A 15685-nucleotide genomic window follows, 5' to 3' on the forward strand; every position below is an offset into this window, starting at 1 on the left:
AAATAATACTGTTAATGTAGGGCTGCGCGGTATATGTGGTAGACGGTAGAAATGATATGAAGTTGGCCTACGGTAGAAATTTATACTCTACCGTCCTATCATCAGTTACATCATTGCACCTGTGTCAACAGGGTTGCGAGTGCAGAGACAACTGAGCTGGAGGAGTTCAAAATATAATAAAGAAATTCTAGCGTTTTAAAACGTATGTAGAGAGGATAAATCCTCAAAATGTCCTCCTCCCGCTGAAGAAAAGTTATGTCGTGTTGCGGGATCCTTTCCTCCCTCCCTCCCGCTGCACGTCACACAGAGCGAAGCTTTAACAACCTTAGTTTTTCCACACCCAATAATCAGAGAAAAAAAAAGTTTTTTTGTATTGTTACCTACAGAAATTACTGAGGTCATACAGCCCAGCCCTATGTTAATGACTTTTGTGAAGTAATATCTCCCCTGAAAAGACATGTTCCAACTGAAGGCATGCGATACAAAACGTATTACCATGGTCCCACAAACATACTACATCGGAAGACTAGACTGTCTCATTTCACAGCCATTTCATGCAGCCTGCATGGATGACCTACAGCCCACGTAGGTCACAATCAACGTGGGCTGCAGCCCCTGAATTGGGACAAAGCTGTCTACAGTGACTATAGGCAATCTTCAGAAAGATTACCCAGCTGAGACATACTTCAAGCTTTACAAAGTCAGAAGTAAGATGATTGGAACGTTTTCTTTTCTGATCTGTCAGGATCCAAACACAATAATAGTGTGGCTACAATTCAGGCAAACAAACTTACTCATGGTAACGACATCATCTTCCTACTGGACCAGTTTTTCTTCATCTTATTCAGAATAACTACAAACCCTCCCCTTTCAACCTCCTCTACTGAACAGATGAAGGCATTAAACATACTGCAAGACAGACATGAGTGGGTAATAAAGAAGGCCAGAATGGGCAGGGAGTCTAGAACATTTGTCCTAGCCATAACAGCTGCCCAGGTTAAGACAGCAGTGGACGTCAACGTGATCTGATGAGCAGGAAGGAAGGTGCCATGGTTAAACATGTGCCTGTGTCAAAAAGCATGGTTGTTTTTATATGGTTCCTTTGACATTTTAACCTGTTTGTCAAAAACTGCAAGAATTTAGGTTTGCTTCATAACGTTTCAGGTATAATAAAGTCATTTTTCTACGAGTTAGAATTCCTGTTGGAGAATTTCTGATCAGACATCAAAATGAGAAAAGCAGTTGAAGACACGATTAAGCCAACAACAAAAAAGAAATAATGAAGAGATAATTGGAAAAAAAACAACAACGAAGGGTTGGCGCATATGATTGGTTTCATAAAAAATGCCTAAGGCTGTGGCCTGCCCACCCTGTTTGCTGCTTTATAGCAGCTTTAACATGTGCGCATCCCTCCCAACTCCAGGTCCCCCCACCCCAGTCCCATTTGTGTAATTCAATTAGTCTGCTCCAGCGGGCCTTGATTGATTTGTTTAGGCGATCAACAAAATGGCTGGCCAAGTCTCACTCTTTCTTTCCCTCCCTCCTGCTCCTTTTGCGTCCCACTCAGGCCTGCTGGTGGCACACTGCTCTTTTCATCATTTTATCTCTCTTTTTCAGATCATGGTTCTCATTACGCCCTCATTTTTTTCCCCACTCATTCAAACAGTGCACACTAATGCTCACAACAGTCTAATTACAGCGCCAAATTAGCAACTTACTGAATCAGTGGATACATAAAAATAATAACCTTTGTCATAAACAAATTATACCTGCTTAAGGACCTGGACAGCTGCAGAGTTCTTTTTTACTGCTTCAGTTTTCTTGAAGGGGACATAGCATGCAAAATCTACTTATTTAGCCTATAAATGCATTTTGCAGAGTCTCTAGGAGTGCAGAAAAGTTTAAATTAATTTCTCCCGGTGCTGTGTAGATAGCTTTATATTCTGTTTGGTGTCACATTTTTCATCCCATTCTTCTCTTTTAACTACGACGTTTTCTGAATCATTACGTCACAGTATTTGCGACAGAACTGCCAAATAAGGTAGGAACTTGCCTACTATAATTTTGTTGTCTTCATCCTTCTCTGGCTCTGGGTCAGATGGCTCCAACGTGTAAGGCTAGATGGACAAGTCTTACGCTGTTGGCATCTTTTAATTCATTTTTAAATAAAACGTTTCTGCACCGCTATACAGTCGTAAACCCCTCTATCAAACTGGAATGGACCGGTCTGGAAGCTGGACTGAATCATTTAAATGTGAAAAAGAATGTGAAGAATGTCTCTTTTAAAAGAACATTTGCTACCAAAAAGATGTAAATATATAATGGCATACAAACTTTTTGTGATACTAAAATGAACCCTACTAGTCGGCAGCAAACAGTAAGCTACTGAGCCCTGGTGTTGCTGTAAGGTTGAGGTGAAAAAGTTTCRCTGTAAATCCTTGGTTTTGATAGCTGCATGACTGAAGACAGCCAGTGTCACTCCACAGCAGCTTCATGTGAACTCGCCACACTCTCTGTGTGTGTCGTCTCACTTCTTCATCAGCGTACTCACTGTCACTCTGGCAATGCTCGGTCACCACCCCAAGGTCATCTCGCTGTGACCGCACCAGCGTAGGGCTCAACATGTAATGCCGGTGTTGTCAGAGCCCATCTGTTGGCTTTTAACGCTCTTATGGAATCAGTAATGACAAAACTACGGAGTTTTACATTTACACCTGTCTCGCACCTCCAGGCAAGCACTTGCACAGCTCAAAATAACACTAAAATAAATGTTACTTTAACAATTTTAGAATCCCCTTTATTGTACTTCTACTATGCCCAAAAACAGATCCATATTCTCCTATCATGAAAGTCAGTATGGGCAGTAGGGTAATGTGTTAAGAAAAAACAGCCATAGGCAGCTTATGCAAAACAAAGTTCATAAGTAATGGTTGCTTTTGTTCAACATAATATGATTTATGAGCCTCTCCTAATCAAACAAAAAGGGGACAAGAGGAGGGTTTTTGCTACGTCTTTCGTGAGTAAGATTTTAAAGAATAAAAGGCTTAAAATTAGACTAAAAGCCCACGTTGTTCATACATGATTGACGATGGAGAACTCTAACATTATTCTAGTCAAAAAAATGAGTCACCTCCTTGGCTGTGGCAAACTGTAATTGGAAAACCAAAAAAACATTGATTCTGCCCGTTCGCATTTGACAAATCCCAGCAAAACTGAGATACACACTTACCTCCTTAGGATGTGGAACAAAAACATTGTACAACAAACAAACTGGATCACATGGGAGCATATGTTTGAGCAATACAACCCAATGACTATTTGCAAGCGAATAGTAAACTATTGAGGGGAAATAGGAAAATAAAAGAGAGAAAAAAAAATATTTGAGGAATGATTTGTTGCACTTCTTTAAAACTGTGTCATCGCCGTCTTTGCTTTACATATTTTTGTTCATTCTCGGGTATTATTAAAGCTGTCCTTTTTTTGTCAAATTGAATGGCGAATAATGAAACAAAAATGTTAATGTTGCCAATTTTTCAAAAGCTAGCCAGGGCACCCAGAATCCTCCTCTGCCTAACAGTACAGCAGAGTGGAGGGAATTCAATCAAATGCAATTTATGCCAGTTTCTGTCCTGACATCTTCAATTACGAGGGAGGCGCTTTAACATACATGACATGACTGGGGCTCTGGTGCAAGATCAAACAAGATGAGAACAAAAAAAGTTACTCGTTTTTTTTACAAGGGAAAATAAAACGGGTTTTTTTTCAACATTAAGGCCACCTTTACCAGGTCTCTAATTTACTGCTATACTTAGACATACCCAGAGGTGAGTAGAATACCCAAAAGTTGTACACAAGTTAGAGTAGAACTGCTTCCACATATTTTTCTAATCTAAATTAGCCATCCAAGCAATTACTAACTCAAAGTATATTGAAATTTTACTCAAGTAAGCGTAGCAATACTTTATATTACTCAAGGGGGAAAAAAAAACTACCCCTAAAAATATTTTTTTCCATGAAGTTACTCCAGTAAATGTACCTGAGTCAGTGTAATTAGTTACTACCTACCTCTGCATGTATCCTATTACCCCACAAAAAATATATATAACATACACACATATATTTAAAAAATAAGAGCCTTCATTCTGCTTTGCAACAAACTGGCAGCACAATTAGTGTTTTCCTGTGGTTTCATGACACCGACAATGTGAAAAAGACAGTGAAGCACAACACAGAACACAAACACAGAAGACCACCACATAAATGATGACATGAGGCAAGAGAACATGAWACACAAAACACTATTCTCACAAGCCTGGTACAGAAAACAGAGAAGACAAACACAGATGAAAWACAGATGCCAGTAGAATAAGAGCTTATTTTATTTTATTTATAGAATTAAAACCTATTATTACATGTTTAGTCACCTTAACTGAATTAGAGGTGGTTATGCCTGATTATGTAYTGGTTAAAAGATTTCTTTCTCCTGTTTTTTTTATTGTGGTGGTTAAACATCTTACCTCTTATTGGGGTATCCTCTGGAGGAGACACAAAAATGAAGACATATCGTCAGTTAAGTTTAAGATTAATGTTAGTAATAGTTAGAGAAGGTGTTTGGGTTGGAAGGTTCACTGAAATTAGGTTATGAAATCATTAGGTCGTTTATAACAGAGATGGGGACTTTTTTATTGAACCAGATAAAAACAAAACTAAAGAAAAAGAAGACTCTTGTTGCTGGTATCACCAAAAAATAGCAATGTTTTTGGGTATTTTCTTTGCATATAATACGAAGTGCAAAGCTTTGACAGAATATTAAAAAAACTTGTGGTCTTGGTTTTGCCTCATTCTTACAGTTCAAAGGTGATAAGAGAGGTTTGGTATTCTGAACTGACACAAGGCGCTACAATAACAGTTTTTTTTCCAAATTATGAAGAAGAGGTCAGTAAAAAAGCCAAAAAACATCTGTACTCTTCACTGAATAACTGAAGTGATGTGCTAATGCATAAAGGATTAAATCGCCATTGAACATAAGCTTCAGGTTCTACCTTAAGGCACATTAGAGCCTTCAAACTGAAGTTCTTTTTTTAATTGTGTAAGTCATAAACCTGTTAAACTGTGACAAACTTTTTACCTCAAGGTTCATCCCTACTCCCAAGTCATTCAATCCTGGGTCTTCCTATTGTTTCATTTCACTGAGAGATGTATGTTTCTCTGTTTGTTGTTTACTTTGAGTCTGTATATTGTTACATACTTGACTGCAAGCCAAACGCCCCATTAGGGACTGTAAAATATTGAGTTTATCCAGTTCTAGGCTGTTGGCCTTTTTAAATGCTGTCTGGACTGCTGCTATGAAAATGTATCCCTTAAAGCAGATCTCTGGGTTTGGTTAGAGGCACCAGCTTTGCCTTAGTTCCTCCAAATTCAAACTAAACWGTCTTTTTTAGTATTTTCTTTATTCTTTTATTTCATTTTACTTTCTTTTGGTTTATTTCTTTAGTGCATTTTTCTCTAACTCTAAATCTAACAATGTTTCAGGTTAAAACATTTGACMTAGTTTACCGCTCTTGATTGACAGCAGGACAACATTAACAAAGAAAAAGTACCATATTTGGTTTATGGCAAAGCTCAAGTCTAAAAGTAATTACTACTACAATACATGTTTGAATTTCTACCATTGCATGAGCACAATTTTGCTGTAAATCTACCTTCAATGCTTTGGATTCAAAGATATCCAAACAGTTTTTGTATTTTTCGCAGTAAAATAAGAAATGTGGGCACTTTCATGGAGGGATGCACCTTTCAAACACCTCAAGTCTGATTGTGATTAAATTCAGTAAACAGTATGTAAAGTTAACATTTGTGATACTAGCAACAAGAACGAACTGAATTTAAAGTTCTGCCTGGTTTGTAATGAACTTTTATTTTTACGTTAATCCCTTTTTAGTAGTTACATGCACTTAAGTTTAATAATTACACTAGGTCGTTTATGCACATTTATATAAAACATATGCAGATAAATTGTATTGTATTATATAAACTGAATATATACTGTATATATACTGACTTTACTGACACAATTACCTACTTTGGACAAAGTTGAAAGCAAGTGTTTRGATTTATTTTTTCTCCTTTACTTCAATTTTACTCTACTTTGTAAACCCACCTGAAAAGAGGCACGGATTATCCAGAGCAAGAWGAAAATATTTATATTAGCGCAAGCTAATGATCATTTAAAAACCAGGCAAAACTAAAGCAACATTTAAATAATTTCTGTAATGATAATACACATAATTAAAAAAAGGGGAAAATCACAAGGACAAGGGCAAGGGGAGGCGCTGGGAAAGTTACGTTGTTATAGTGTTAGAAATTGATTAGAGGCTGCAGGAAGCTGGGTTATTTTGCTTTAGCTACGATGAAATTTGTTGGGAGTTAAGAGGTTACTAGTTGTRGGTTAGAGGTTAGGTCAAAGTTAGGTTAAGGTTAGAGGGAAGTTAGGGTTAATAAAGCAGGTTGGGACAAAGGGGGGACTATTATACATCAAAAAGAGAACACACACAAAAAAGATAAAATGAAAATGAAAAATGYGTAATGAGATGATTTTGGGTTTAAGAGGTTAAACAGAAAGACTAAAATAAAGAGGATAAGAGGAAATTAAATACTGACTTTAATATTATTGAGAAACACATTAAAATGATATATCATATTTTTTTAAATAATGAAACAGCATGAAAAAAAAAACTAAAGGCCTACTGAGTGTGCAGGGACTAGCCGGTTTTCAATTACAGTGACAAATCCACCTGTATTAGGGGCATACAACCTAACAACCATAAGCTTCCCCTTCTAAGCTTTGATCATCCAGGAGTTGATCAGATTAGGATGAARATGACCTAAATATATTTTAACATATTGTTGTTTTCCCTTAAGTTATCAAATATTGTATTTTTGATTTAACTGTTTTCCATAAAATTCCCAGCTATTAAAAAAAATAAAAACATAAAAACACTGGATGTTTGAAAAAGATTAGAAGAGTATAAAATGGCCAGAGGCAGTTTGGACGGAGATGTTGCACCACTGCATGTGAGGCGAATAGGCTTGTGTGATTGGCTGAGCGTCAAAGTATGACCGTCGTCCAGAGGGCATCTGGCTGACCTTCTCTTTGCTCTAGACCCCCTAGGTTTCTGTTTATGCAGCAGCAGGGCTTAGKATAAAACAGGCCTATTGTTAGCACATCTGCAAAGGTTTCAGTCTCTGTGTCCAGATTGGCTGTGATGCCAAAATGTGACTATTTTCCTGTAGATTAAGAGAGATTGAATTTAACGTGAGCCACACACACGTGCATGAATCTGTAAATAAATTTTTGAAAAATCCATGCAAATGCAGATAATGATTTTAAAACCTTTATATTAAAAAAAGGGGACCCTAATCTTTGCTAATACAGGTCCTCATCCTCTCACTGTCACTGTCGCCTGTGGTGAATCACTCCGGTTGACAAGGCCAGCAAGGGCCTGGGGTCTGCAACCACGGGAACTATGGAGAAATGTCAGGCTACCTACACACCTCTAAAGGAGCCCCTCAGAGCCCCTCAGGGGACCCYGATGCAAATATCACTGCCCTGACAGCACAGCATGGTCTGGAACATAAGGAACCAGTCTGCCAGCTRGTCAGCCATCTTCAAAACAAAACTTAACTTATTCCAACCTGTTAGTGCCATGTTTTTTTTTGTTTGTTTTAAGTAAAAGTACATTGAAATTACATTTATCTCAGCATCAAAGAATAAAGGTCCTTTTTTTTACTACAGTGTCGTGATGGTTCAGTACAGACAGGGTTAGGGTTAGGGTTCATTAAAGTACACAAAGGATAGGTTAGTCACAAGTGATCACTTCTCCCTCCTAGAACTGGGCATACATATTGTTTAACTGCAAAAAAGTAGAGGAAGATACTATCTAAACACACTACAACRAATCTACAGCAGGTTCACACAGAAACGTGCAGACCTGCCTGTTTGAGTTGTGTGGAAAAACTCTATGATCACAGAGAAACAAAAGGTGCATGTTGGCAAGTAATCATGCCATTTAATTGGCACTTTAAAAAAACATTGWGGTGCACTATTTATGTAGTCATTCAATATACTCTGAATTAGAGCTGGGCGGTRTGACTCAAATTTTATATCATGGTATTTTCAACGATTACACCGGTTTCACGGTATTTGATGGTATTTTTTTTCCTCACAGCTCAGCTGATAATAAAATATACAAACTTTGCTTATTGACTTTTTTCTTTTACTGTACCTCTGTATCACTCCCTCTTGTACATCTTTTCTTCTTTGCTTGGTTGTAGACAGTAATCATGCATTTTGGTTCGATCATGAAGGGCTGAGAAAAAATCATTATCTGGTCTATCGTTGCGTGTTAATAAAACTTAAATGGATGACTCACCTTGCACACCAGTCAACTCAGCTACACTACAAAACTACTTCCCCCGRGCTTTTCACAATAGAAGCATGCTGGAGTCTCCATGCAATAACATCTCCATTATAATGCAGCGCGTTAAATCTAACCGTGCACATCACTGAAGAGTTGTTTACTACATTCAGCAATGGTGAAAATGGGATGTTTTTTTTTTTTTTACATCAGACCATATAAGCGGCTGAAACACCACCCGCTGCCAGTTGTTCCAAAAATAATGTTAGCATGCTAATGCGCTTAGCGGTGCTGCGAGGAAACGTGTCCCCCRGGAAACAGTTCACTGGCGGCCACGACGAAACGTTCCGAACGTGTTCAGGCTATTTACACCGGTATTCAGAAAATTCACATCATAACAAAAATAAAAAMCGGTTTTCGGTACAAAACGGTATACCGCCCAGCACTACTCTGAATTTAAACAAACATATTCCCACAATTAGATAGCTGAGAAGCTAGTAAGTATTTTCCATTTAAWTTATTTTATATTTTAACATTGGGAGATTTTTTTGCTGTACCAAACCCTTACCAAACCATGACCCTTATATTGAGATTTATACTGAACCATGACCTGGGTGTAATGTTAACACCCTAATAAGAAGTAAGAACTGAAACTATGAAAATCTAGTTCCTATTTTGCAAATAACAGTTTGAAATCTTGTGTTTTGGAAAGTGTTTGAAAAAGTCAGAAGGACAAGGCATTGTGGACTGAACTTGGGTGGGTGGAAGAAAAAAAAAAAACAAAAAAAAAACCAAAGAGTTACAAAACACTACTTGGTATGCCAAAGAACTACAGTATATCTCACCATAGACCCTGACACACTGTGTGCTGCAAATGCACTGGAATTATTGTCTTGGATTCAAACAGAGCCCAATTATTTCTTCAAAGCCTGCCATCTTGCTACAGAGTAGCCGAAAGCAGACATCACAGGGCAGTGACGGAGTAAAATCTGAATAACACGATCAGGGAAAAAAAGTAAATAAGTGAACTTTAAATCTCAAAGTAATAGAGAAACTCCTATGACTGTAAAAGACAACTAAACTGTGTTGACCTTATATGTAAACTCACTTTAACATGAAAGATAATACCTCAAAGGACTTGCTGAACAACTCCACATAAATAAATAAAAAACTGTGCTGCTAAAGGAGGGCCATGCTGCCTTTTTACACTCATGTACCACCTCTCTTCACTTTGAGTTTCAGAGTGGCAGGGTGGAAGAAAATAAAGCTGACATTAAAAAAAAGTTTGGTTTAAACTTAAAGTAAAGGTTAAACATAAAAATGGAGACCAAGGGGAGCAAATGGAAGAAGAGGGAAAGGTTAGGGATGTGGGGGGGCAAAAGGTTCATGCATTTTGGTGGGTAGTTAGAATATGGCATCTGCTTCAAGGAGAGTGGATTGGCTTTATGAGCTTTGCATGGCACTTACCAAAGGCTTCTGAAAATCACAAAGCAAGAAGAAGTAATTAGGAAAGAAGTAAGAACATGGTTCATTTWAGGTCTGGGTTATCAAAGATTTTTACGAGCTACTCTCCAGTTTGCATCATTTCAGTTTAGAAAATGTTTAAATGCATTTTATTGCTAAATTTTGGTTTATAGTTTGTCATACGTAAATTTGGTTCTCATTTATGTTGTGCAAATACAAAAGCTTGAAGGCTCTGTGATGTGCACTGAGACACATCAGATATTCAGACACAAACACAGACAAAACTGACAGAGAAAAATATCACTTGAGAAAATGCAAAGACAGTTGAAGCTTTTACAAAACATATGATAGAGAGGTTAGACAGGACAGGCAGCTGATCTTCACATGAAACACATTCAGTTTAGTCAGACAGTAAATTGCCCTTTAAGTAACCACAAAACAAGTTAATCAAATTACCGATGGAGAAAATAAAGGTACCTGGAAACAATCACAGAAAAGCTTAACATTTTTAAAGAATCATCTATAGGTTTTAACAGTTTTTCATTATTGCAGCACAGCGACACGTAYCTGCAAACCTAAATGTTTGAAAGAAAAAAAAGGGAAGGGACAATTTTAAAAAAGGACTAACAATAATGATTAGGAAGCATGTTGTCTGATTTGTGCACTATTGGGCTATGTTTAATGCATCAACAAAGTATTTCTAAAAACAWAAAATGAAGAGTTATCTCACTGTTTGATCAGGCATCAACAACGATATGTTAAATAGATTTTTTTCTAAGTAAAAACCTTTGAGGGCCTTAATTAGGGCAGAAACTCAGCGGCAGCAGAGTCTTTATTTAGTGGTGTCCACGCTGATTTACATTTGCTGCAGCAAATCAAATGTGAGCCATCAGATTTTCTGTATGGTGACAAATCATCGACTTAAATGATCTACTCTTATTGCCCAGAGCCACTGCAGGGCCTGCACTTTATTAGCAATATAATTAGACTTGGCTTTACTGGGGCTCTCTGCAGGCTTTAATCAATGGGAACAAGACAACATATCTACATCTGACTCCTGTCACTAGAATGTGGATCTTAGTCATCTCGTCTACTAATTCAGTGAATGGTTGTGGCAAATCATTGAACCACATTCTATAGTTACATTAATCCCCCCCCCCTCCATTTGAATGTGTACCAACATTCGCAATAGCCTTAAATTGGGAGTTTATTTTATTTCTTACACTCCATATCTSCACTCACAAACAGTCACTTGTTGACCCCCATTGTTGTGATTTTTTTACTATAACATCATCATAAACCTCAGCTGAAGTCATTCTTAAGATCGCTGATCTACTGCAGAAACCTTTTCAAGTGGGATGCGTTACATCAAACCCAACAGACAAAAGGTGATTTTACTCTCAACAGTTTCATTTCTGCACTCTACAAAATTAAATGTTGAATTTACTTAACCGAGTTATGTCAACTGGTTCCAWTCAACTGAGTTAAGTAAATTCAAAGCAATTTACTTATTTTCAACAATTCAACATTCATTTTTTAGAGTGTGTATTGACTGCACTAACGTGCTCTTTTTCTAACAGTTACACTGTATATGATACCAAATAGAAAATATAAAGCTATCGCTAAGTTATTAATTTGTAATATAAAATCTGCGACATTGGATCTAAAAGGGTTGGAGAAAATGGARAAGCAGAAAAATTAAACATGAGCTTTTCTTACCTGATCGTAGCTGTTTAATCCGCCCATTACTTGCACTGGGATCTATGGGCAGAAAGTCTTTGTACCAAGTGATTTCTGGGTCAGGGTTGCCACTGGCAGCACAGAGCATGGTGGCTGTCCGGGTGCGCTCCACCACTTTGAGTTGAGGTCCCATGTCGATGTTAGGGAAGCCTGGTGGGAGAAGGTCCTCTGCAAAAAAAAAAAAAAAAAAAAAAAAAAAGATACATTTGAGTTATTATGGCAGTATAATACTCTGGTTTCTGAATTTTAGACACRTTTTTGTGTTTTGGGATTGAAAAAACCTAAGCATGAAGAATTGCAGCTCATCTCTCAGGATACAAGCAATATATAACTGAAAAATATGCAAATAGTAAAAGCTAAATACTGTAGTTGGATAAGAGAACACCTTAATAAACTGAGTAATGATCAATAAAATATGGAAATAAATTTGTAAATACAATGCACAAACCGGAAAATGGGTTTTGTCTTTTCACTCTTTCTCTCCATGCATCAGAAAATTACTAGAATGTCTGAATTAAGAAGTGAATTTGCTCTATAATAATATCTTCTAATAAATATAATCATTTTTCCCATGGTCATTTAGAAATATATATATTTTCTCAATCATGTTTCAAGGTTTAAAGCAGCTTTATATTAAATTATACAGTATCTRCATTAGCATTTCATCAACCTGAGTACACAGTTTAGTTTTCGATTAATTTGCTTCTTCGGTTAAATACGCTGCATGTACAGAAGTTCATAGTAAGAAAAAAAAGACACCTAATCATGAACAGTTAATGTGAACTGCAATATCTACATCCCTATTCAGGAAGAAGACAGAATGAAAAATATATATCTATAAAATATATTTTTTGTGACTGAATTTCAGATATATGTACACTTATTTTTTAAAGTAAATGATTACAATAAAATAAAATAAAATAAAATAAGAGAATCAACAAAACTACATTTAGTTTTAGTGTTTAGCGTTTTTAGAACTTGTTTTTAAGATGACATCATATCCTGGTATCCTGATATCCCAAATATCATTTAAAAAAAAAAGAAAGAAACAAAAAAATCTTATTTTTTTCCTGGAAAAATACAAAGATTTTACTAAGAAATGTTTTTATATGCCAGTAGAAAATGGTCATTGGGAATAGTAACAGAGTCAGACCTACTGCCAAAATAAAAGAAAAATCTGCCAAATCAAAATCTCAATTAAATGAGACTCAAATCGAGTTACGCATAACCACCACTTGGTCGAGATTCCCAACAACCCTCTAAAGCCATGTTACTGAGCACCAAATCAGAAAAGAAATTCTAGTTTAGGAGTAGTTTTGTTACAGTTTTATAATATGTCATCACCCCCATCTCAATTCAAACCTAATCGCACGTTAACACTTGTTTAGTGAGAATCACAAAGCAAGCGGTTACCCTACAGCTAATAATCATGCATGATTGAACAATTATTTTACATTTAAGAGATGACAGTGTAGCACACTCATTGTTCTCCTCTCTGCTGCCTTTGGGGCAATTAGTCCCACGGGTCAAATTGCCTGACCTTTACCGTGACTGGAGCCAGAGAAGTGATTCATTCTCTGATGACAAAAGCCATGAAAGAGGCGTACCCAGAGCTGTAATAAGCATCAGAAGCTCAAAGCCACATCACAAATGGGAGAGGATTGACTGACTGAGATGTTGGCCAGTGGCACATCCCAGCTCACTTGGCAAGGCAATGACCTCATGTCTGCTTTACAGACATCATACGGGTCTCTTTGCAACACCACGAGCACTGAATTAAAGAAAATTAGGACACTTAATTGTATCACAGCTTTTGGTGGAAGWCTCATAAAATCAGGGCATCTGCCTCTAAAAGACAGTCACAAAAAGCTGTTTTATTTTGAACGTTACACTCTGTGTATATATCAMGATAGCTTAAAGTGATAATTATCTGAATTTTTTCTACACTTGCCCAATGTTTTCTTGTTTCAAGGCAAAACACTAAAGCATTTGAAATTCAATGCAGAGTCAAAAGACAGCAATTATTTCAAGATAKTAGTCTTATTCATTTATGAGGCTTTTTAAGAACTTGTAGCTTTTCTATAATAAAAACAGRTTTTATCCTGGGCTAATATACTAGGACTGTTGCAAAATATCGTTCAGTTTCAAAAACTACATCATAGAAAACACATGGCACAAAATGACACAAAGAAATTAGGTGGTCTCCAGTGAATTCACATAGTTTGCTTCTGAGAATGCCATCAGAGTACAATGAATATTTAAAAGGYGGATTCCAAAAAGTTCAGGCGTTTACTCTGTTTTATGTTCCAAGCTRTATCCTCTCTATCATTTATGGATGATCATCCCAGCATAATCTCTTTATACCAGTTCACCTGAAGCTCAGAGAAGCTATAGCCAGCACTTCACTTTGCAAAGTTATACAATGTTCTCACAAATAAGCCTCTCAGTGTGTCATCAATGATATATGTGTAAGATACCATCAAAGGTGCTGCACTCTTCTATGCCTGCTAGTTCTGTCGGTCGGAGAGGCATATCAGCAAAAGAAGGTCGAGCCTGCACTAGGAGTGTTACATCTGATGCATTTGATAGTGCTCCGCCTATCTGTACATCAAATTGCATTAACTTCATGATATGAAACATTACACCGAGGACCACACGAATCACATTATTGTAGCAGGAGAAAAAAATACACAGCRAGAGTGGATTCGAAAGTAATGTCATTAGGCATGAAGCAGAGGGGGGATCTGGATAAAGAAGCAAAAAGGGCCAGAAAAAGGTGGACTATCTGGCAAACCGAGCAAAGCTGCAGTGAACAAGCAGCGGGGATGGCGGATTCATCGAAAGATTATAGTGTCATTACAGCTGCTCTGACCTGATACAGCACCGGCAGCTTTTCCTGAACAAATGACATGTATGCTGGCTGCACTCTTCCCTGGGAATAGAGGTTGATACCATCTTTTGGCCTGAAGCTTACAGGCTGTGTCGATAAAGGCGGTCATGCAAAAATAAATAGATCACTCATCGAGGGAGTGTTACTTTAGGGTTAGCCAGCTTGGCTGAAAAGGGGAAAAGGCAACCAATGATACGAAGTGATCCAATCGTTATCTTCCCAAAGGGCCGGTCCTCCACAGAGTGGCATAGCAATTGGGTTTCTATGATTTGTGCTTTCAGTGATGACAGATCTACAATCCACTCATGAATTATTGGTCAATGACAATGTTGGCGACTGTTTGCTGGGAGCAGCCCTCGTTACTCAAGCCAACAATCATGTGACAACACAATGAGACATCTGCTGTAGTCACACCCTGTATTTTAGCAACAACTATTTAGAGGTTTCTAAGATAAGACCTTGTTCACTGCCTAGAACAGCAGGAGCTTTGTTGGCTCCACTCAGTTACATCAGTTAGTGGGCTTGATTTGAATGACTACATTTTTTGTGTGAAATGTTATCAGTAATTGTATTACCTGGCAGTCCAGTGTTTGAACACAGCAAGATGGTAATGCAAAATCACTTGAGTGACAGCAGTGGCTCAAATAGGCTGCAGACTACCTAGTCCACAGCCCACATAGGCCACAGCCTGTAAGTCCATGTAGGCTGCATAAAATGGCTGTGAAATGAGACAGTTTATTCTTTGGATGACGTATGTTTGCGTGACCAGGGACTACCCAGTAACCATAGTGTTACGTTTTGTATCATGTGCCTTCAGACTTAAAATGAGATAGGAAATTTATTCACACGTCTAGTAGTACTTGTAGTTGCATCTTATTTAACGTCTCATTGGAGCATAAATTGTGGTAGTTAAGTTGCTAAACAAACAATTAGAAACAGATTTTTTTTTGTCCGTGATGAATTTCCAAATTATGACAACTTGGTAAAACAACAATAACAACAAAAACAACTCCATCTTTGTTTTTCTGTTTAGTTTGCACAATGAATCCTGGGATAGCCTACACCAGGAAAGGTAGTCAGATACAGTATAGTGTTCATTTTTTTTTTTTTTGGGGGGGGGGGGGGGGGGGAAAGGCCCTAAAAAAAAAAAAAAAAAAAAAAAAAAAAAAGATAC

General features: G+C 37.3%; 1 protein-coding gene across 1 annotated transcript in view; it reads right to left on the reverse strand.

Moving 5' to 3' along the window:
• Positions 1-15685, reverse strand: part of ptprsa (protein tyrosine phosphatase receptor type Sa) — a gene marked incomplete at its 5' end in the record, with an annotated part of 143769 nt that overhangs the window by 91005 nt on the left and 37079 nt on the right. The window contains 3 exon segments of the mRNA XM_014010777.1: positions 4518-4535; positions 9885-9893; positions 11601-11789. Of these exon segments, the coding sequence (XP_013866231.1) occupies positions 4518-4535; positions 9885-9893; positions 11601-11789 (216 nt within the window).

The sequence above is a fragment of the Austrofundulus limnaeus genome, unplaced genomic scaffold, assembly GCF_001266775.1.
Source record: "Austrofundulus limnaeus strain Quisiro unplaced genomic scaffold, Austrofundulus_limnaeus-1.0 Scaffold73, whole genome shotgun sequence".
Classification (NCBI taxonomy): Eukaryota; Metazoa; Chordata; class Actinopteri; order Cyprinodontiformes; family Rivulidae; genus Austrofundulus; species Austrofundulus limnaeus.